This window comes from Eulemur rufifrons, chromosome 16, assembly GCF_041146395.1.
Source record: "Eulemur rufifrons isolate Redbay chromosome 16, OSU_ERuf_1, whole genome shotgun sequence".
NCBI lineage: Eukaryota > Metazoa > Chordata > Mammalia > Primates > Lemuridae > Eulemur > Eulemur rufifrons.
In genome coordinates this window covers 49,524,888-49,548,036 of record NC_090998.1, presented here as the reverse complement: position 1 = coordinate 49,548,036, position 23,149 = coordinate 49,524,888, and the positions used below count along the sequence as shown (strand labels likewise).

Sequence of the window (23,149 nt, the reverse complement as noted above, 5' to 3'; positions counted from 1 at the left end):
CCAGGAACTCATTCCCCCAACTACTGGGAATATTGGCTGCTGACTGCTGCAACTCACAGCTGATCCCTCTCTGGGAATTACCCTTAGGAATTACCCTCCACCAAAGGGAGCTGCCGCACTCCAAGATTACTTAATCCCTCCCCAAGAGCAGCCCAAATCTATTGACTGCAAAACAAAGGCAAGGCCTCCTTGCTTGGATATGACACCAGTCCAAAGGCCATCCCAGCCCCAGAGCTCCCACAGGTTCAGCCTCTCCCTCTGCCCAATCTTGCCTTTCTCAGTCCACTCAAGAGTGGAGAGCACTCTCTTGGATCTTTTGAACGATCTTCCAAGATCAAAAAACAAGCAAGCGGAAGAGCTGGGATTCAAATCCAAATCTACTTGACTCTTAGCCCTAGATTTCTATCAACTTTAACAAGTCCTTGCCTTTGACTTACCAAATATACATCCACACAACTTAGCAAGACTACAAAGTCCCTTCTTATCTGTCCATCCTTTCTAGCCTCACATCCCATCACTCTCTCCCCTACAATTCCTGGTCTAATCACATCAAACTCTTTCTTTCCCCTGAACATGGCATGCTTTCACTTGCCCTAGAATAGGTCATTGTCCTTCTCTGCTTGGTGAACGCCTCCTTCTCCTGCAAGTCTCATTTCAAGTGTTCCCTTTTCTGTGGAGACTTTCCTGACCCCTAGGTAGAGTTAAGACCTCCAGCCTTCCAGCTCCCACAGTGGGTTGTGCATCCCTTTAGCATGGTAACTATTAATTATTGTAATGAGCTCCTTGCAGGCAGAGACATGCCTTTTAACTCTGCTTCCCCAGTCAGGCATTTTAAAGATGTTTTGTTGAATGGATAAACAAATGAACTCAGTTGAGGTGCTGGTCCCAGGGGCATCGTACAGTGCCATCCAAATTTGGATAAATTGTGACCTTCTTGAGCACAAGGACTGTTCATCTTTATAGCTTTTCCAATACCTATCACATGGTCTCCTGCTCCTAAGAGATGCTCAGAAAACCCCCCTGAGCCACATGAGGTCTCTGCAGAAAGGGCTCATGTACCAGAAAGTTATTTCACTTTCACAGCTCGGTCTAAACTATTTTTTTAAAGCTCTATTATTTAAGACACATAGGATATTTCTCTATGTATTATCTTCTTAATTAACATGCCCCTTAGTTCCAATTGTTAAAATCTCTCCTTTCTTTGAAAACAAATTTTTATTTCTATTTAATAGAGCACAAGATGACTTAGGGCTTGCTAAATTCCATTTCTAGGTCAGAAATCAAATGTAATGTGGATACATCAAACATGACTACGAAGTTTTCCAGCTGGCCTGCTTAACACTATGTCCTTGTTTTAAGGGGCCCCTTTGAAACATAAATATGTTAGTAATCTACAGGGTGTTTCTCCCACTTCCCCCACTTTCTGACACTAATAACTACATAGTAAATAGAGGTACAGGAATAGGTACAGGCAACCGACACTAAGTACTAGTACAAAGCTGAGGGGGCGGGGGCGGATGGGGGGGGGGACCTCATCCTACAAGCATAAAAAACAAAAGCCAGTCTTGCTGGGCAAGTAGCTGCATTCTCTGCACAGGAAATGGTCCAATTTTATTATTGTTCTCAACAAAAATGTCCAAACAAAAAAAAAAATTGCTGAGAGTTGGCAGAGACGAGCAATGATGATAAGAAGCCTTAAAATCCCAGCTCTTGTTTTTTAATGGACTTGGGAAGGAAGAAGCTCTCTGGTGTGCAAGAGACTGCATTTTCTGGGCCCTGTGGAACTTGCTTCATGTCTCTCTCTCACAGCCTCTGCTGCCGGTCTGGTGAGAGCAAGAAAAAAATTGCAATAATATTTTTCTGAGAGAGCAGCACATATGGTAATCTCGTTCTTCACAAGTGTCTGATCACGTGTGAGCTCGAAACACAGAATTCGAGGCTTTTCCCCTCTGCTCTGATTTTTCGTAAGTGCAGGCAGTCTGTTTCCTAAGGACAGAGGTGCAACTCGCAGATACATCCTATTTCAAAACTTTGCTCACATTGTTCAGCTCACAGACTCACTGAGTTACACTCTGTAAGTATGCCTGTTCAGGTTTAACTTTTTATTCTGTGTCTTTAAAATATTTATTCACCTAGTTTTTTTGAGACACTGTTCTCAGTCCCAGTTATAGGCAAAGCAGTTACCAGAAAGCACACGGAGAAGTGGAGTTTATGGAGTGTACCTTTTTAAACATCCTGGTGGAATCCTCACTGATCTGCATGAACCGCATAATCACATTGTTCAGATAGATGTCACTCAAGGTGGCATGGTCTTTGCTTTCTCTCCTCACTTGGTTCAGGAGCAAATACCAGCAGTTCACTGGAGACAACAGGTTCTGGTCTTTCCTAAGTAGTGAAGGAAGACAGAATTATCATCAATTTCAAAGCTGTCCCAATCAGCTGAGCAAAGTCACCACGGCAAACGAAGGAGCCACAACAGATGGATATTGTCACTGTTCTTTCTGCTCTGAGCATTGCTCAGACCAGGACACTTGACAGCCAGACGATCAGCCTTCCTGCCTATGCATGGCACAGGGCCAGCAATTCTCCAGGCTTGGAAGGAAAAATCTGGAGCAAGAACACTGGTGAAAACCCACATTCCTGACAAGGGCCATGGGACCCTACACACAGAGTGCTTAGGCAGCCTGCAGCTTTAAACACCCCATTGAAGAAAGCAATTTATGTTTACATAAAAATCTATTGACTACTGTCTCAGACAGACTGTGGTTAGCCACAGCACACAAAGTCTGCTTTGAACGTTCAGTCTGTTGCTGGAAAAGAAATTTGGCCAGTTATGCTTTCCATGGAACATAAATTTGAGGGTTATTTATTAATCCTCTGATACATAACCTCCAGCCTCCCAAAAAGTATTCCTGGGAATCAGAACTTTATTGTGTTGTCTCAAGGCTCATAAATAGAACCAAGAAGTTTGCTGGCTTATGACTTGTCACATGTCCTGTTGAAACCCATTAAACTATTTCATATTCATAACTGCTCCTTATTCTATTCTGGATAACAAAGCTAAAAATGAATATGGACCATGAAAGAAGACTTTTACAAAATCTTAAAGGAAAACTACAAACAAAAACAGTGAGCAACTGGGACGTTACTACTTAAAAAAAATAAAATGCAATTTTTAAAATTTTGTTTTTTACTTTAAAAACTAACTGTAAAATGGCAAAATGGCATAGAATGTTTATCCTAACACAAGGACACAAGTGCCATTTAAGCATATGTGTTATCCTCCTATTATTCATGATCATTTATGACCCTAATTATTAATTAAGTTAGGAAAGAAATGATTAAGTCTTCCTGCCTTTAAGTCTCCCAGATTCAGGATTTACTACTGCATCAAGTGAAAACCCTCTCTAGAAGACAAAGAAAGTAGAGGACGAAAGCAGGAATGGGCGTAGGGGAAGAAATGCCTGATCTAGGGTCTTGGCACTTGCACCCATCAGAGCAACCTCTATCCTCCCCACTGGCACACCACGAATTACACCCTCTGCCCGGGAACCCCGTTTTTTCTCAAAGCCATCAGGCAAGGGGCAGTGGTTCTACAGCAGGTTATCGGAGCCTTTCTACTGACATTCTCCAACCAGCAGCTGCAGAGGTAAATGTTACCTTATTTACATTAACTTTTATGCACATCTTTTATGCTGCAGTAGCCCACACATTCTTTGAGAACATTTCACACTTTTTTGTAACCTCCCTGCCCTGCCCCATAGTAAGCATTATGTGTTATTTTATTCATTGAATAAACATATTATCATTATTCCCTTCATAATAGTAGTAATAATAATAACATCAATAATAATAATAGCAACTACCAGTCACTGAGCACCTTCTGTGAGACGGGGGCATGCAGGTCAAGAATGTGGACTCTGCAGCTATGCTGTCTGGGTTCATATCCCAGAACTATCATTTATTAGCCATGTGGCTTTGGGAAAATTATTTTCACCTTTCTGTGCCTCAGCTACTTTGTTGAATGGGTAAAACAATAGTACTTATCTCATAAGATTATTATGAGGATTATTTGAGTTGATATATATTTTTAAATCCTTACAATGATGCCTTGGGCACATAGGAAGTGCTATACAAAGTTAGCTATTTTTATCCAGGGGCTGCTCTAAAGACTTTACAGACATTAACTCTACTTAATCCTTACCCCTGCCATTTAAGGCAGAGATTCTTTGTATCCTTTCTGTCAATGAGAGAAGAGAAGCTTAGCAAGATGCAATGATTTGGTAAAGACCAAAGCTAGTGTCGAACAGTCTTTCAGTCCGGGGAGGCTCAACTAAGCCTTGGTCTTTCCACTGTACAGCAGCAACTCTGGGCCAAGGATTGCTCTACACAATAAGGATCCCCAAACTAAATACGAGCTAGACTCCACAGTCAAGCTTAAATGATTGGTGACATTATCGTGCTGAAGATATAACATTTGTTTGGTGAAGAGGAGGAGGAATATTGAGTGTATATTCCATGCCAGCCATCACTCATATTAAGGACTTTGTCATGTTTCTCACTCAATGGTCATAAAACCTCATTTTACAAGTTAGGAAACCAAGACTCAGAGAGATTAAGTGACTTGACCAAAAACCACACAGTGGAGCCAGTATTTATTAATATATCCAGGTCTGGCTGACTCCTTAAAAAAGCATGTCTTTGTGTTTTTCAAAATCCTGGTTTATCCTTTCCACAGACTTCTTATTTATTCTATTGAATAATAAACTTAAGTAAAAGAAAATTTCAAACTGCTCACCTTTTGAAGAAAACTACTAAACAAACCAGGAGACACAAAGTGGCTTCATCTACTGAGGAGCCAGACTAAGGTTCATGGACCGATTCATATTCTCAGTTCACAGCCAATTACCAAGTGTAAAACACAGAACAAGATACTAAAAATATCTGTGGAGTGGATGAACGGGCTGTCTTCTTATTTGCAATTGCTTTTAAAAAGGAACAGTTACTATAAATGTAAGTGTAGTACTGGCTCCAGTCCCCTCTTTCCAGCCCTTGTCTCTGTCAAGTACATTTGACATTTGTTCACCCTGGGAATCTTCATTAAGATTTATTTCTATGCTGGACCAATACTAAAGGTTAAAGGCATCTGAGAGTGGGGTGGGTTGGTGGGGGAGAGAGAGAAAGGTATTCTTTATCCAGAATAGTTTTGCATTTGTTTCTGCAAAAGAACCCCAGGGAGAGTTCCCACCCTACTTTTTATGTAGGATCCAAGGTCATGGAGGGGTGTAAAATGAAAATGCAAAGCCAATGGTGAAGCAAGGCAAAGACATGCTTCTCGACAGCCCCTTCCAATGTGGAGCTCAGGCTGAGCAGACAGGTCTCCTTATTGTGCCCTGTGCAGGTGGGTAGATACTAATAGTTTTCTGTTTTATCATTTCACTGAGGTAGCAGCTGTTTCGATCCCAGGATGCAATGCAATGGTGTCGGTGGTGGTGAAGCCCTCAGTTCCAAGTCTTTACCTTGCACAGACCTCACCTTCTGTTCTCATGTGGGTTTAAAGGGTGGATGCAACTGCCACTTAGGTTTTCAGTTCCATCTTCCTTTTTTAGCCCCTGGAAATTTCCCTTACTTTCCTGTGAGTTCAGTTGTACATTTAAAATGGTGTCCATTATATATTTAACCAGCATTTCTGGGAGTTTTGTGGCAGATGTGTTTTTCAGGTTATCTGGTCTGCTTGTTATTTCCAAAAATGAAAGTCTGTGCTGTCTTTTCACTGTCTCACAAACAGATCTACTTCTCTCTACTTGCAGTGTTGCTAGTTCACGCCATAAATGCGAGAGCCCGCATGCGGTCTCTCTCCTCTACTCCGTCTTCCTCTAGTCCACAATCCTATCTATGGTCTTTGTCATCATCTTTTTTTAAGAGACAGGGTCTCACTATGTTGACAGGCTGGTCTTGAATTCCTGGCCTCAAGTGATCCTCCCACCTCAGCCTCCCAATGTGCTGGTTTTATAGGCATGAGCCAGGGCGCCCAGCCAGTCTTTGTTGTCATTTTAAAATGCAGGTGTCAGCAGGCCATTCTTCTACCTAAAACTCTCTAAAGGCTTCTCATGCCTTCAGGATAAAGTCCAAACTGCCCAGGAAGATCCACAGGCCTCCAAGACCTGCTCCAATTTACATCTGTAGCCATTCTGCTCACCACCTCACTACTCGCTCTCCCTGGACGACTTCCGGTCTCCCTGAACGACTTCCGGTCCGCAAACCTACCCTACACCCCTTCCCTGCTGGCTCCTTACCCATGATGTTCCCCTCACCTGGAATATCCCCTCTGCTCCCCTTTACTGGCCAACTAGTCCTTCAGGTCTTTGCTTAGATATCACCTCTTCTAAGATCTTCCCTTGACCTTCCCCTCCCACCTCTACTACAGAACAGATTTCGGGCCAGTCTGTCCTGCGCTTACCCCTATTGGAGCACTTACACGCCCCACGAAAGTTGTCTGCTTACTTGTCTCTCACTGTCTCTAGGATTTAAATTATAAAGTAAATTTCATTATAAGAATGGTCTGTAAGTATTTTTTAAACAAATAAATTACAATTAATGTAAGGTTTAATTATGCTCACTCATAAGCATTTTACTAAATATCCTTGTTTTAAATCAGTCTCAATTGCAATGGCCAAACATGATGGGGGTGGGGTGGACACTTAACCCAAGAAACGCTTATTGCTTATTTTCACATAAAATCACTACTGAAATCCTGAGGCCTTTGCTTGAAGAAGTAGCTATTTTAAATCTGCCCTATCTGGGCAGATATCAACTTCCCATTTTCTGTAATCAAGAATTTTACAAACACACACCTTCTCTTCTTATATATAAAGTTACCCATATGAGTTTATGTGTGTGTGTGTATATATACATATATATATATGTGTATGAGAATGAGAAAAATGTCAAAAGAATACTATTGGTTCAAAATGACAAATTGATGAGCATAAATTATAAATGTAGGGAGTTGCTTTTATCTATGGGAATATGCCCACCAATCACTTCTCAGACAAAAATGGAAAAATCTACAATGAATAAGGGTGGCAAGAGGAAGGATATCACTTTGGAAAGATGAATTTGAGTCAAGTCTCTCTTACTTGTACTGTTGATGATCCTTAGTGCTTCTCGTTTTGGCCATGAACCTTTCCGCTAACTTCTCTAGGTTCCGAGAATATTCCGTCTCAATTTCGGCTTTTTTCCGGAAGAAATCTTGCAGGTCCTGGAGAAGCTGAACTCGCATCTCCGTTTGCTGCTCCAGGCATTTTTGTTGTTCTACCAGTTGAGCTCGAATTTCTAGGAAGAGAAGAGAACTCATTTGATGATTTCATGAAAAGGACTGAGTTTTACTGGTATGTGCAAGATAGAAGTCAGGAATCCTATTACCTATTTGGCTCTGTATTGGACCTTTATTATTAATAGAATATAGTATACAGGTTGGTTCTTTAAATAAGATATCTGCTCACCCTTTAAAAGAACAAGACAAGCCTCAGGAAAGAATGTAATAAATTAGAACAGAAATGTGGGTTACATTTGTAATGCCACAAACACGCATGCAGTCATGAAGAGAAAAAAATTAAAGCCTTTCAGATAACAATTCATAACATGTGACAACTTTAGCTGAGAACACTGTAATTTTTTTCAACAGCATTTTACCTCAACTATCCCTCTGAGTCTGAATAGCAAAGAAATGGGTATCATTTCTTCCAGACTCTGACCCACTACACATTTGCCAGTTGGCACATGCAGAGACTGACATCTGGTAATTTTTATTTAGTGCATAAATTTCTAGTTTGTAAAACACATAGCTTCAGGGCTTATGGGGATGTCATGTCTAGAAATAACTTCTTTCTATATCCAATAATCCATTCGTCACAGGGCAATCCTCAGAGTCTACTTTATTATTCTGTTCACAACGTTAAGGCCTCTTCACTTGGCCTTCACTTTTTACACATTGTTCAAACTTAACACCCTTATCAGCGCATGTAATCCTGAAAGAATCCTTTGATAATTTAAATACATTAGGAACACGAAGTTTAGTGATTTAGTGTTTTACCAAGAGCACCAAAGCAAAAAATGTGGCATGCAAAAATATCCGTAAATGACTGTAACAAAGAAACATGTGTGTTTTGGAAAATGAGATACAGTAACTAATAACTAATGACTTGTTTTTGTTCTAAGAACTAGGGCCAACCTCCAAAGACAAGAATATCAGGCCGGAAAACTTCTGTATTTCATCTTCCCCAGTGTCGGTGCATAATTTCCTAAAAGCGAGGGTCAAATCTAATTCAATAGAGATTGTAGAAATCAAAGTCCAAATAATGCCTCTTCAATTTCTTCCTATTATTCCTCCTCAATAGAGAAGGACTTCGCTGGTGATATATATGCATAAACTTGACCAGGTTTATTTAACCAAGTTCATTAATATCAGGGCAGTCAACTTTTGAATGGGAAGTCAGGAAGTTTCTCAATTTAATAATAGGCAATAATAATCCAATGTTTATTCTTCTGTACCTAAAGAAGTAGGTGATGGTATTATCCCCCATTTTACAAAGAATAAATTGAAGTTTAAGGAGATAAAATACTTTATCTAAGGACTTCAGCTAGTAAATGGTACCCTTGGAGACCTCCAACCCTGACCTGTCAGTCTGACTAATCAAATACTTCCCATTCTCCTTCTACCCACCAAATATTTGTTTGAGCGCCTATACTGTGCTAGGCCTATATCCTGGCAAAGAAGACACAATAGCTAATGAAACAAGATCTCCATCCTCCATAAGGTCATGCTCCAGGCAATGCAGTTTCTGGGGAGCCCTGGGGGAAGGGAGGGAAGCGCTTCTCCAGTGTCCTCTCCTGGTTTCTCCACCTCTAGATTGGAGGATCTTATTATTAATCTCACAGAAGTGCGGTGAACACCAGAGTGAACACATTATTATAGGCTTTTAACTACCATGAACAGCATCTGGTTTTTAGTCAATCAAAGTAAGTGTTTTCCAATACCGTATTATGATCAGCATGTCTGCCAAACTCTCTCGCCCAAAAATAGAGCTATTTTTGTTTCATAAAGGAAAAAATATCAAGGGTGGGGGTATTTTTCATTCAGGAATCCCAGTAAGTCTTTTAAGATGAAGTAATTTTAGCACATCTTGCTGTGCTAAGAGAAAATAAATCAATCATCTTAGGCTGTCAACTAGTTTTTTCTCTGCTTTTTTTTTTTTTTTTTTAAGCTGCCTTAGTGCCAAATAAAAAATAAAAGTGGCTGAGAGTACAAATCTCATCACAGGCACACAAAAATTATATGGGCTTCCTTCTTGGATCTCATTTTAAAATAGCCTCTTACTTGTGTCCGTCAGGATTTAAAATCAAGAACAAGGGAGTTCTGAGAAGGACTGTATTTAGACAATTAAATCCTCATCCTCCTTTTACAGAGAGTATCTGTAATTTTCCAATCAAAATAGGACACCTGCAGCATTTTCAACAATAGTCAAAATGGACAGAGGCAGCATCTAGAATGTCCTTGTGAGAAGATATGCTCCAAAAAATGGAGGAGAAGCCATTTACTGCTTCAGTTTAGAAAAGTTTAGGGCAAATGAGGAAAGGATCATTAAAGAAAATCGGTAGAAAAGTACCACTATAAGAAATATCTTGTGAGGAAGAGAAAACCTTTGGATTCCTTATATGACACCAGCACTATAAGGCAGCACGATACAGTGGGTCACCTCCCTGCACAAATGACATGGCTATCTTATTGGTATTTAATAATAAGATTTCACTAAACTTACACGGCACCAAAGAATTTAAAGGAATTTTTAATAAACAAATAAATGAGTAAAATAAATGCTTGATGACATAAATTTTGGTCTGCTGCTCAGAACAGATCAAAGAAGCCTGCAGAGCACTGAGCCCCACACTGTATGAATCCGGCGATAAGACCACAGATGGCTGCAGCTCAGAGAAGCGCTGTCATCACGCGTACGTACTACAGAATCATTAGGGCTGGCATTGGCAAAAGCAAAACTTTAAGAAGTGCTTTCTAGAAAAATTGTGAGCCTTATTTCTGTACAAGAGATTGCAATTTCCCTCCCACTCCCAGATTCTTTGACAGTCTATTAAGGCCCCTTTTATTAGCTTTCTTAGATTAGTATTGACCGGGATCATTTTTTTTCAGACTCAAGGGTCATTTCAGTTTAGTTGAACAAGCAATTATTGAGCTCCCATTTTGTGTTAGGCAGGGTCCTAGGCATTGGTGATTCAAGGATTTGTAGCCACAGCTCCGTCTGGTAAGGAAGATAAATCCTAGACTGATCACATCAACACGCCATGTTCAGTGCTCTAATAACAGGAATGCAACAGGAAGCTATGGAAAGAAGAGCTGGAACTGAATCAGACTAGGAGAGTCCAATGCCTTGAAGGATAAGGTTACAAGATACACAAATGTAGTCACCAAGAAAGTGAAAAGACAACACACAGGATGGGAGAAAATATTTGCAAATCACATATCTGATAAGGAACTTGTATAGAGAACATACAAAGAACTCTTAAAACTCAATAATACTTCTTCTCCAAGAAAACACCAAATAGCGGATGATGCCACTGCAGTGGAAGGGGATGGAGCCCCCAGGGGCCCTGGAATGAGAGGCTGCGGCATTAGGGGCCAGGGCTGCAGCCATGGCTGGGGCAGGGGCAGCGGAGCTCACAGAGGCAAGGACGAGGACAAGGAGTGGATGCCCATCACTGTGCTGGGCTGCCTAGTCAAGGACTTTAAGATCAAATCTCCAGAGATCTATCTCTTCTTGCCCATCAATGAGTCTGAGATCATTGATTTTTTTCCTGGGGGCATCTCTCAAGGATGAAGTTTTGAAGATCATGCCTGTGCAAAAGCAGACCTGCACTGGCCATTGGACCAGGTTCAAGGTGTTTGTTGCCATCGGGGACTACAATGGCTACGTCGGTCTGGGTGTTAAGTGCTCCAAAGAGGTAGCCACTGCCATCCAAGGGGCAGTCATCCTGGCCCAGCATTCCATTGCCCCCGTGTGGAGAGGCTCCTGGGGGAACAAGATTGGCAAGCCTCACACCGGTCCTTGCAAGGTGACAGGCCGCTGCGGCTCTGTGCTGGTTGGTCTTATTCCTGCCCCTAGAGGAACAGGCATCATCTCAGCCCCTGTGCCCAAGAAGCTGCTGCTGCTGGCTGGTATCAATGACTGCTACACCTCACTACACCTCAGCCAGGGGCTGCACTGTCACCCTGGGCGACTTCGCCAAGGCCCCCCCACCCCCCGCCGCCTTTTCTTTTGGAGACAGAGACTCACTCTCTTGTCCCAGCTAGAGTGCCGTGGCGTCAGCCTAGCTCACAGCAACCTCAAACTCCTGAGCTTAAGCGATCCTCCTGCCTCAACCTCTCGAGTAGCTGGAACTACAGATGTGCACCACCATGCCCAGCTAATTTTTTTTTATTTTAGTTGCCCACCTAATTTCTTTCTATTTTTAGTAGAGACAGGGTCTCGCTCTTGCTGAGGCTGGTCTCGGGACTCCAGACCTCAAGAGATCCTCCCGCCTCGGCCTCTGTGAGTCCTAGGATTATAGGCATAAGTCAATGTGCCTGGCTGCCAAGGCCACTTTTGATGCCATCTCCAAGACGCATAGCTATATGACTCTTGACCCTGGTAAGAGACAGTATTCACCAAGTCTCCCTACCAGCAATTTACTCACCCATCTTGTCAAGACTCACACCAGAGTCTCTGTGCACAGGGCCCAGGCTCCAGCTATGGCTACAATATAGCATTTTTATACAAGAAAAATAAGCGAATTAAGCCTGTTAAAAAACCCAATAATAAAAACAAAAACTCAATTTTAAAAATGGGCAAAGGATATCAACAGATATTTCTCCCAAGATATACAAATGGCCAACAGCATATGAAAAGTTGCTTGATATCATTAGCTATCAGGGAGATGTAAATCAAAAGCACAATGAGATGCCACTTCAGGCTCATCAGGATGACTATAATCAAAAAGACAGATAAAAGCAGGTGTTGGGGAGCATGGAGAGAAACTGGAACCCTCATACACTGCTGGTAGGAAAATAAAATGGTGAAGTCACTTTGGAATACGGTCTGGCAGCTCCTCAAAAGATTAACATAAGGCTACCATGTGACTCAGCAATTTCACTCCTAGGTATATATGGCCAAGAGAAATGAAAATATGTTTCCACATAAAAGTGTGTACATGAATGTTTATAGCAGCATTATTCGTAATAGCTAGAAAGTGGGACAGCCCAAATGTCTATCAACTAATGAAGAGATGAAATGTGGTATAGCCATACAATGGAATATTGTTGAGTTATAAAAAGGAATGATGAACTGATTTACAGCACGGATGAGCCTTGAAAACATAAGCTTAGTGAATGAAACCACTCACAAAAGAGCACAGAGTCTATGATTCCATTTGTGTAAAAGCTTCAGAGTAGACTAATCCACAGAGGTGGGAAGTGGCTTAGTAGTTGCCTAAGGTTCAGGGGTTTGGGGAGAAATGGGAAGTGGTTGCTAATGGATGCAGGGTTTCTTTTGGGGGTGTGACAATGATCTAAAATTGATTATGGTAGTAGTTTCAAGACTCTGAATAAACAAAAAACTATTGAATCTCACACTTTCAATAGTGGACTATAGGATATGTGAATTATCTCTCAAAACAGCTGTTATATATTTTAAAAGATAGCTGTATCACAATTCCATGAAATTTAGGTTGTTATTCCATTTCTGACAATGATGATAACAGTAACAAGAAGGAACTCACATTTCCATACCTAATGTACTTTTTGTCAAACTAGACAACATATGGATGAACACTTCAAAAATATTTCATGAGAGTTCTGAATCGGGGGGATAGGGGTGGGGGAGGGGATTGGTGTATACCTACATGATGAGTGCGATGTGCACTGTCTGGGGAATGGACACGCTTGAAGCTCAGACTCAGGGGGATGGGGGAGCATGGGCAATATATATAACCTGAACTTTTGTACCCCCATAATAAGCTGAAATAAAACAAATATATATTTCATGAGAACAAAGGAACACATGATGCCTATCCTAGATAAAGGCATTTTGATGAGGGAAAAAAATGTTTTTAAATAAAATGATGTCTGCACAAAATGATTCTTACTTCAGTATTTTCACTTTGTCCTGAATTTATCTATACTCCAGCCGGTAAATTAACTTACTGGCTAGGATCATCTGTATATTAATTGTTACAATTTCTAATGGTATAGAAGGGATTCACCTAATAGAATATTAGGAAAGGCTTATTACTACATAATTGCATAAAACAGCACAACCTCTTTTAGGCAGAAAAAATGTGACCTTTGAGGAGGAGGCTCTAAGCAGTCATGATTTAAATTTAGACCAGGACCTACTAAATAATCATAATGGCTGTTTTAATGGGGGCTAAGATTTATTGGGTTTTTAAAATGACTATTATTTCATTTCTGTTCTATCAGAGAATCACCATAGAATGAAACAACATCAGTAATCCAACAAGAATGATACACAAGAAGAGTGTGCTTTCAAACTACTGCAATTAATTTGTTAAAAAAAAATTGAAATAGTTCCTCTAAGCTATAAAAATCTGCTAATACTTACCAGATAAAATGGAATTGCCTAGAAACAGAGGAAATGAAGGAGTTTCTTGCTATTGCTCTGATAAAGGGAAGTCCTAACTCTTAAAATAAATTTGTGTGAGACCACAGACTGATACATATTTCATGGAAAGATTGATCCAGACTGGGCTGTTTCTCTAATTTTTAGGACATAAAATTGATAGACTCATGATTATCTAACAAAAAATAACATCATGATATTTCTAAAGTATCACAAACCACCTCAGTTAATTCATACTCTCATTTGCTCAGATTTTCCTTACAATATCAAGGGAGTCTACTAGTATCTCTATCCAAAGGATATAAGGAATTTTCCCAAATGACAGGGAAGAGCCACTGAAATGCCTTTAAGAGAATAACAACCCAATGAAACTCTAACTGGTCCCACTGATTATTCATACACTGCTCACTGCTCATGTGAATATTTATACAACCTGGTGACTGTTGATTAACTAAACACCAGGTGGAAATTTTGTGAATTATGCTTTCTAGGCTAAAATTTTGGAGCAGAAAAAAAAAATCCATAAAAGCAGGCTTTGATTGCTTTTTTTTTTTTTTTTTTTAAGAAGTGGGCTGAAAAAGCAAAGGCCATTTCTCCACTTCGCTGGAAATCTGAACTCAAGATATATGTTTCTCTTAATACTCTGCACAGAAATTAGGTGGTATCAGGATGGACCCAGGTTGGAGTTACAGTGTCACCTCTTACAAGTCATGAGACATGGAACAAGTCCCTCAACTTCTCAGTTTCATCTTATAAAATAATAATTCCCACCTCACAAGGTTGTGCTGAGAATTAAATGAGATGATGAAAGTGAAAACCACGCTGCAATCTGTAAACCACTACGAAACAGATGGACATGTTATTATTACTAGTACCAGCAGGCTTTCATTAGAAAAATATTTATTGAATATTTCCTTGTGCCAGACTCCTTACTAGTGGCTATAAATAACAGACTGAAGTCATAAACCCCATCCTCAGTAAGGAGGCACAGGCAACATAGATAATGAGAGCTAGCGACCTTCAGAGCCTTGATGTAAGAATATTAAGAAGCAATGAAAGTGTGGAGAGAGTATTCATGGCTAGGCAAAGAGGCAAGCCCTGAGGAAGTGACCCTGAGATTGACTTATCAGAAGTTTGCTGCCAGACATAAGAGAGAAGAATATTCTAGCCTGAAGGAGGTGGGAGAGAAGAAGGAGAGTTCTAACAAGTGCTTCTCTGTTGCTGAAATCTAACTCTGGATGGATTGGGTGTCTGGTCATGGGCTGGGTCAGAAAGGACCCCATTTGGCATCATGCTAAGGAGTAAGATTTTATTTCATAGGTCAATTTCCCAAACTGGATGATGATAAATACCACCTGGGGTGCTTACTAAAAAAATCTGTGTCCAGGATGGATATTTGATTGTGTTGGTCTAGAGGAACCTGGATAGGAGGATTCTTTTCAAGTTCCCACGTGAATCTTTTCACTAGGCTACTTAGGGAAACACTAGTGGGGAGACATTGAACAATTCTCAACAAGGAGATTTATAATCAGATTTGCATTTCAGAAGATAACACAAATGAATAAGTGAAATGCTAAGCATCCTACACCTCATGAAAAAGAGTTGTATGATTCCTTATATTTATGATAAATTACCAGGCAAAATAAACTAATAAATTAAAAAAAATTCCCAAGAATGAATGGCATCCATATTTCCCCCTAAACCTCTTACTATTTTAATTATTTATGCATCACTCAGTTCTGTACTTCTGGTGTGGAACTAATGATTACTTCCATTTACTCTGTTATCGGAGAGTAGAAGCTGATTTTAAAGCACATTGTGAAATCTTGAGTGCTGTACTGCCCCGTAAGTACCCACTAGCCACACTGGGCACTTGAAATGTGGCTGTTCGGAATAGAGGGGGGCTGGAGTGCAAAACACACACTGGACTCCAAAATCTTAGTATGAGGAAAAAGAAGAACGTAAGATGTCTCAATAATTTTTATATTAATTAATGTTGAAATTATAAAATTTTGGATATATTGTATCATATAAAAGCTATTATTAAGCAATTTTACCTATTCGTCCATTTCTTTTTACTTTTTTGATTTAACTACTAAAAAATCTAAAATGACCAATGTAGCTCATTTATTAGACAACGCTCCCCGAGTATATGAGTGAATTAGCAACTAAACTTCTCATACGTGGAATCTGGAATGTGGAGTTCCCATCAGAATATGTCTTTGAAGAGTTAGCAGGCTTGATCAGAACACAAGACTTATGCACAAGGCAAATGCAGTATAGAATAGTCTCCAGACACTGGTGATAGTTAGAGCAGGTGTGACACTGGAGAAGAAACCGTCTCTATGGAACTCATGTTTCCTTAACTGCAAAAGGGTCACTAAAAATAACTGTTATATTCCCCTCCCAAAGCTAGGAAAAGATTTCAATGAGATGAGACAGGAAAACACTTTTTCACCTTGTAAAGCACTGTATGGGCCAATTATCATTAAATGTGCAATGAAAAAAGAAAAATACAAGTTCTAGATTTGATGGTACAGACTACACAGGCTGAAGGACTTTGGGAGAAGGAAGGATCCCTGGCCAGCTGGGGCCACCATCAGGATGGCCTCAGAGGGTGCTGGCCCTGCACTGCCTTTAAAGGATATGTAGGATTTGGAAGGCTGTGCAAATTTGGGCAATGGAAATGTAGTTTCTTAAATAAACTCAAAATGATATTCTTGATACTTTGGCCCAGAAAAGTTAGTTTCTAGGAAGTTTAGGGTGGCTAATCCAAATGTAACCTTTCAGGTCACTGCCTCAAGGAAAATAGAACTCCCTAAGGTCTTTTTCTATGTTGGAATTACAGTATCGCCAGAAATTAAAGCAAACCAAATAGCACAACAGACACATATGAAATCCAGTTACTTCCACTCCAAGCTGAAAACCACAGTCTCATCCTAGAACTCTAGAGATGACTAGAACATTTGGGAGGAGTGGAGTTATGATAAAATCTTCTTTTGGATTAAAATAAGGCAAGAAGCTGTCTCCCAGTACCGTTAATCCTCATTATTCTGACGTGAAAGTAGTCAATTTCACAAAATTTCTGACACAAAGAGAGGCTGCAGTCATTTTTATAATACCTTCATTTGAAATGATGTTAATCTTAGTATTATATTAGAATAAAAGCTTACTACAAAAGTGCCAGTTTTTCATAGCTTTTGAAAGCTGAATATTATATTTTGGCCTAGATAATATTTTCAAATAAAGTATAGAAAGCAAATTGCACTTTCTTTTTTTCATATGAAAGCTAGCCAGGATAAAAGGCAATAAATCAGGGTGATCAATAATTGCAGTTTAACTACATTGTTGGGAAAGGGCAGTTTAAGAAAGTGCAGATCTGAATGATCCACTATAGTACTTTTATTTAGAATGCACAAGAGGCAGGGTTTCATTAACTTCCCCATAATTAAGCAAAGACATTTCAGATCTTATTAGCAGATTGATTTTTATTACCAGAAAAAGATAGTGTGTGGAAATCACTGATTTGTAGAGAGTACAAAGATTTACATTTTGGAATGACTGTGTTACTGACAAAGATTCAAGGCATTCGATAAACACTGACATTCTTTCCTGATATAATTCAACATGAAGTCTCATGGAGTAAACATCAGAGCTTACACAGGTTTTCCCCTGATTAAGTTTAAGAATGGAAAACTTTTAAACTAGTTTAAATGTTTTGTACTGAGCTAATTGCAATTTGAGGCATTTTCAAATTAAAGCTATTTCTCTTATTGCAGTAATTATAATTTTAAAGTGTCTACTAGAAAACAGTTTAGACTCCTAAGCAATTTACCATTTACATCGAATAAGAGAATTTACTGAGTTCCTACTATGTTCCAGGCTCTGTGTTAAGTACTTGAGATAGCTTATCTCATTTACTTCTTTCAGCAATCCTATTATGTGGTATCTCTACTACAGAGATGAAGAAATTAAAGCAAAGAGAGCTATTTTGTTCAAAGTCAGACAATTAATAAGTACCAGAACTTGGATTTCCATTCTGGTTTGTCTGATTCCAAAGTCCATGATACAAAATTATAATGTTCAACAATTACACAGTGTGTAATTACACATAGCAAGCTGAAGTGACCCAGGCCTGGACTTCTAGATAGCTTATTAGGACATTTAGAATATATTAGAGGCTGGGCGAGGTGGCTCACGCCTATAATCCTGGCACTCTGGGAGGCCAAGGCAGGCGGATTGTTTGAGCTCAGGAGTTTGAGACCAGCCTAAGCGAGAGCAAGACCCCGTCTCTACTAAAAATAGAAAAAAATTACATAGACAGCTAAAAAATATATATATAGAAATTAGCTGGGCATGGTGGCGCAAGCCTGTAGTCCCAGCTACTCGGGAGGCTGAGGCAGGAGGATTGCTTGAGCCCAGGAGTTTGAGGTTGCTATGAGCTAGGCTGACGCCACGGCACTTAGCCTGGGCAAACAGATCGAGACTCTGTACCCACCCCAAAAAACGTTAGAATGTGTAACTATTTATTAAATAAGAATTCATGCATCACATAAGAGTTTAAGTGCCAAATGTCTAGCATCATTTCTATCATTTAAAGTAAGAAAGCCAAAGACCCCCTAAAACTCAAATATTGTTTTAAAAACCAGCTAAATGCCTAAAGCAAATTTCCTAGTATTTGCTGAATGTCATGGCTTTCTAGGAAATTATGTATTGCTTTTGTTTTAAAATCATTATTGTGCTATTGCTATTATGTTCTAAATTACCATGATGTTTTTAACTATATGTATTATAAATCCTTGAATACAAATAGTATGTTTCTAAATTTCCACATAGCACATAGTAGGTATTCAGTAACTATCTCTGGTGTATGTCTGTTTTGGTAAAGTTAATAAGTTATCAAAATGCTTAGTTATGTAATTCTGGACTTAGACACCAAATTGTGCTAATTCATAAAATGGTTTTCCTTCTCCCTCTCCCTACAATCCACCACCCCATTACGACCTCTACTTTATTCTTTGGTCTATATGGTCTTCCTGGCCCCAGCCCTATAAGGTTTTTCCCATAAACAATATCTTACTTGGTCAGCAGTGAAAAAGAACTCCAGTTAAATCCATGGACTATCACAATATTTTAAATAAAGATATATCTTAACATGTCTACTTCTATCATAAGAGAATATTTTAATCTAGGAAATTGACAAAGGAAACACTAAACATTTTATTTAACTTTCTTTAGATCTCTATTAGAGACTTTGGAGTTCTATTGGCAACTTTATTTCTTATTTCTATTTTAACTACATTTCAATAACCGAGAGCTCCAATCACCTCTGGCTCCATGTGATCTACCTGGCTTAGGAACCAGAGTAGTCTAGTTACCCACTCTTCTTCATCAATTTTATAGCTAAAAGCCACAATTCTGGATCATAAAATAAATTCCTTTCAAGCTTTAGGCTCTAAAATCCTTAAAGAGATGGCAATTTTTTTTTTCTCAGCTTAAAAAAAAAACAAAAACCACACACATACACCCCTTTTAAGATTTTTTTAGGCCTTAGCAAATACTGAACATCATCCAGCTTTAGAATGTCAGAAATATTACTTTTCTTCATTATTTTATCTCTTCAAAGTACCAAAGAAAATGTCCAATGTAATAAACAACCTGTGTGTTAAAAATAAGTCTTTTTTTTTTTTTTTGAGACAGAGTCTCCCTCTGTTGTTGCCCTGAGTAGAGTGCCGTGGCGTCAGCCTATGTCACAGCAACCTCAAACTCCTGGGCTCAGGCGATCCTCTTGCCTCAGCCTCCTGAGTAACTGGGTCTACAGGTGCACACCACAATGCCTGGCTAATTTTTATATTTTTAGTAGAGACGGGGTCTCGCTCTTGTTCAGGTTGGTCTCGAACTCCTGAGCTCAAGCCTCAGCCTCTCACCTCAGCCTCCCAGAATGCTAGGAGGCTGTGAGCCACCACGCCCAGCCAAAAGTAACAGTCTTCTATTTTATCCTCAGATATGAGCTCTATAATGAAAGCGTACTTCTAGTCCTGTACAAGCATCCAGCCTTTACCCCTATAAGCTGAAAAAAAATCGAATTCAACAATGTCTACTCAACAAGGAACAAGTAAATATAAAAATGCTTATGTTACTCATCTGACAAACATTACTGAGTATCTTCCAGGTGGTGGGTTCTGAAGATACAAAGATAAACCCATTGTGTCTCACCCTTGGGGCCTCCCAGGTTAGCACCTGGTCTATAGACATGAAAATATGCAACTATTTTTATAATTATCATCATTTACAATGCAATGTAATAAGCCCTATCATGGAAGTATGAAGAAAGTACTATGATAACACATAGGAAGAAACAACAAATTCTGCCCAGGTAAATCAGGGAAGGCTTAGAGGTGACACTGGAGCTAGCAGTGAAGCAGGAATTTGCCAAGTTGGGGATGGGCTCCAGAAGCGTATTATGGGCAAAAAGAGTAGCTTGTGCAAAGGCCCAGGGCTGAGAGTGTCCAGGAAGCGCAGGGTGTTACAAGGATGGCAGTTCTGTATTGTAGGACGGTTAGGTAGGCAGAGGCTGAGCCAATTATTAGGGGATTTTTAAAGTAAATATTCTAAAATGATAAGAAATGCTATCTTTTTTTTTTTTTTTTTCCTTTGAAACAGAGTTTTGCTCTGTTGCCCAGGCTAGAGTGCCGTGGCATCAGCCTAGCTCACAGCAACATCAAACTCCTGGGCTCAAGCGATCCACCTGCCTCAGCCTCCCTAGTAGCTGGGACTACAGGCATGCGCCACTATGCCCGGCTAATTTTTTCTATTTTTAGTAGAGACAGGGTCTTGCTCTTGCTCAAGCTGGTCTCAGACTCCTGAGCTCAAGTGATCCTCCTGCCTCAGCCCCTCAGAGTGCTAGGACTACGGGCGTGAGCCACCACGCCTGGCCTAGGGATGCTATCTTGACTCAGCTCTTCATTCCCTTATTACAGGGAATGCTTCAATTTATTTAACAAGTTAAAAACAAATGCAAATTATGCACATTTAGAAAAGATAGCTGTAGAACTATGTTCTAACTAATGAAATTATCAGGAAATGACATTTCCTGCCACATCTTGGAAAACAGATTTTTAACACTGTTTTATGCTAATTTTGATAAGAGGGGGGCAGCCTCAGCTATATTCAGTAGAATACCAAGGGTATGGAATGGAAGGATCTGTGAATACCATAATGCAATCAAAGTTGCCTTTTATTTCAATATAATTAGATTTAAATTTTGAATGAAAGTGGCTTAAAATTATAAATTATTTTAAACACCTATCTTCTACCTTCTATTTATTTTGTGACACTTGCAATTTACTTTGAAAAGGTACACTTCTTTAAAAACATATGGTATCATTAAATCTTTACAACAAAGCAGCATTGCAGAAATACCATGGTGAAAATGCTAGCATTTTCTAATCTTATGCCTCTACTTCTTCATAAAGCTCTTTATAAGGTCTCAGATACGATATTAGTATTATTGCTTCCGCCATGCCCACTCCTTTACATAGCTGCTCTTATCTGGAAGAGTTTCATTTTTAAACATGATAAGATGCATAAATAGCTCTTCGTGCACTGCTGGAGAAATACTGTCCTTCTCCACCTGAATCCCCAGCACCAGATAGCTCTGGCCACCTTGCCCCTAATTATGCACCTACAGTCTAAAGGTTGCTTTTTCATTTAAACTCTCCTCCCCAGCTCTCTGCCCACACTGTGCCCTCCCCTTTGCTAAATCTCCCTGTGTCCTGGGTGAGAAGTGGAAGTAGGAAAGACGAAAAGCAGAAGACAACAGACTAATGAATGGACTGGGAAAAGGGGAAGGGTGGGAGTGGCAACAGGACACAGGGAAACAGCTTAAGGAGGAAAGAATGAGGGAGGGCAAGAGAAATTAGAAAGAGGACAAAGTCAGGAGGGACACGTGAGGAAAGGGAGCAGGTTAGGAAGGTGAAACAAATGTAAAGTAAGTGAAAAAGGTTCTTCTGGACCCAAGTCACAGAATCAGACTTGGGCGCCAGAGGGACTTTGAGAGAGCTTTAGTCTTTGCATGCTTGTCACATGCTCATCTTCAGGCTCGCAGATTTTTAAGAGTACATTTTGCTGTTAATAAATTCTGGGTGCCAAACTTCAGTCTTGGGCCAGCATGAGAATAAAATTTCAAGTCAAACATAAAGCACAATTTATTTTCCTCTTAGAACCAAAGTGTAGGTTGTTCGGTTATAAGATCCCCTTCCCCACCTCGTAAGCCCTTAGAAATCTAGGTGCAATCATAAATCGTCGTGAACATATAACTTCAATTTTAATGAAATCTGCCATAAGAGTCATCCATGATCTTCTTTCATAGTTCCCTATTTCTATCTAAGGCAGCTCTGAGACCAAACAGAAAATCTTTGTATTCATTTTATTTCCCTGGTTAGGTTTTAAATGCAGCTACTCTAGCATCTTAATTATCTTGGCACCTAAAAACAGGTAGAGTCCGTCCGAATGCTTCACACCATCTTCCTTCTCGGTAAAAATAAGCCCAATTCAATATGACCAAAGGCTTTCCACATCAGCCCACAGTACGATTTTTTTTTTCCCTTTGAAGTTTAGATGTTTCTGGCGAGGACCCACACTACTCACAGGCACAGCTGATGTGCTCTTGGCTGCCGGCATTCAGAAAGCTGTCTGAATGGGTGGCACCGAGCCTCTGCCACTCCATTGGACGCTTCCCCAAGCACAGGTGCCAAGTAACCATGAGCTGAGGCAAGCAGGCAGTCTGCAGGGCACTTCAGGCCCGTCTCCTAGACCGGGGCTCTCCTGAAAGCCAGCAGCACAGCACGGCATGAATACATTTTTTCTTCTTCACTCTGGTCACAGGGCTGGCTGGCTAGGATCATCCCAAAGGCAGAACACTCTGCCCACATCCAATGCAACACTTCACATTGTTCAGCAGTCCCCTTGTGGGGTTGAAATAGCTACTTATAGTCCTAAGATTTGCCTGTGAGCATTACATATACAGCAGGGTCACCAACGCAAATGCCCGCAGAGGCCAGACAGGCCACATAAATGAGAGAAGACGACAGGGTGTAAAATAACCAGGGAAGCCAATGACTCTGGTTAGTGCGGGGCACGTGCCTCATCTAGCCACCAAGCTCCAGATGACGGCTGCTGTGTAGGAAGCCTGACATGGTTAAGCCAAAGCTGATATTTTTGTTTTTTGAGAGAGAAGCCAGAAATCTGGATTTTGGGGTAAAATCTCCAAAATTTTAAGTATCAGTAAGTAGTTAAATTAAAATAAAACACTATGCAGCCAAACAAAGCACGTTCCAGATTCTGCCTCTGGCCTTTCATTTTGCAGTTTCTGACACAGAGAATTCTAAGCTTATTGGACAAAATTAATATCTTCTTTAATTGTCATAAGTATAATATAAAAGGAACAGAATTCAGATCAT

At 40.0% G+C, this 23,149-nt stretch overlaps 1 protein-coding gene and 1 pseudogene across 2 annotated transcripts in view; one reads left to right on the top strand and one right to left on the bottom strand.

Moving 5' to 3' along the window:
- SRGAP1 (SLIT-ROBO Rho GTPase activating protein 1) overlaps positions 1-23,149 on the bottom strand; it is a 253,270-nt gene that overhangs the window by 121,060 nt on the left and 109,061 nt on the right. For both annotated transcript variants that reach the window (XM_069489992.1, XM_069489993.1), the window contains exons 2-3: positions 7,140-7,335; positions 2,223-2,385 (exon numbers count right to left, since the gene is read on the bottom strand). In XM_069489992.1, coding sequence (XP_069346093.1) covers positions 2,223-2,385; positions 7,140-7,335 — 359 coding nt within the window. The remainder of the gene's footprint in view (positions 1-2,222; positions 2,386-7,139; positions 7,336-23,149) is intronic.
- On the top strand, positions 10,623-11,818 carry LOC138396717 (small ribosomal subunit protein uS5-like; annotated as a pseudogene).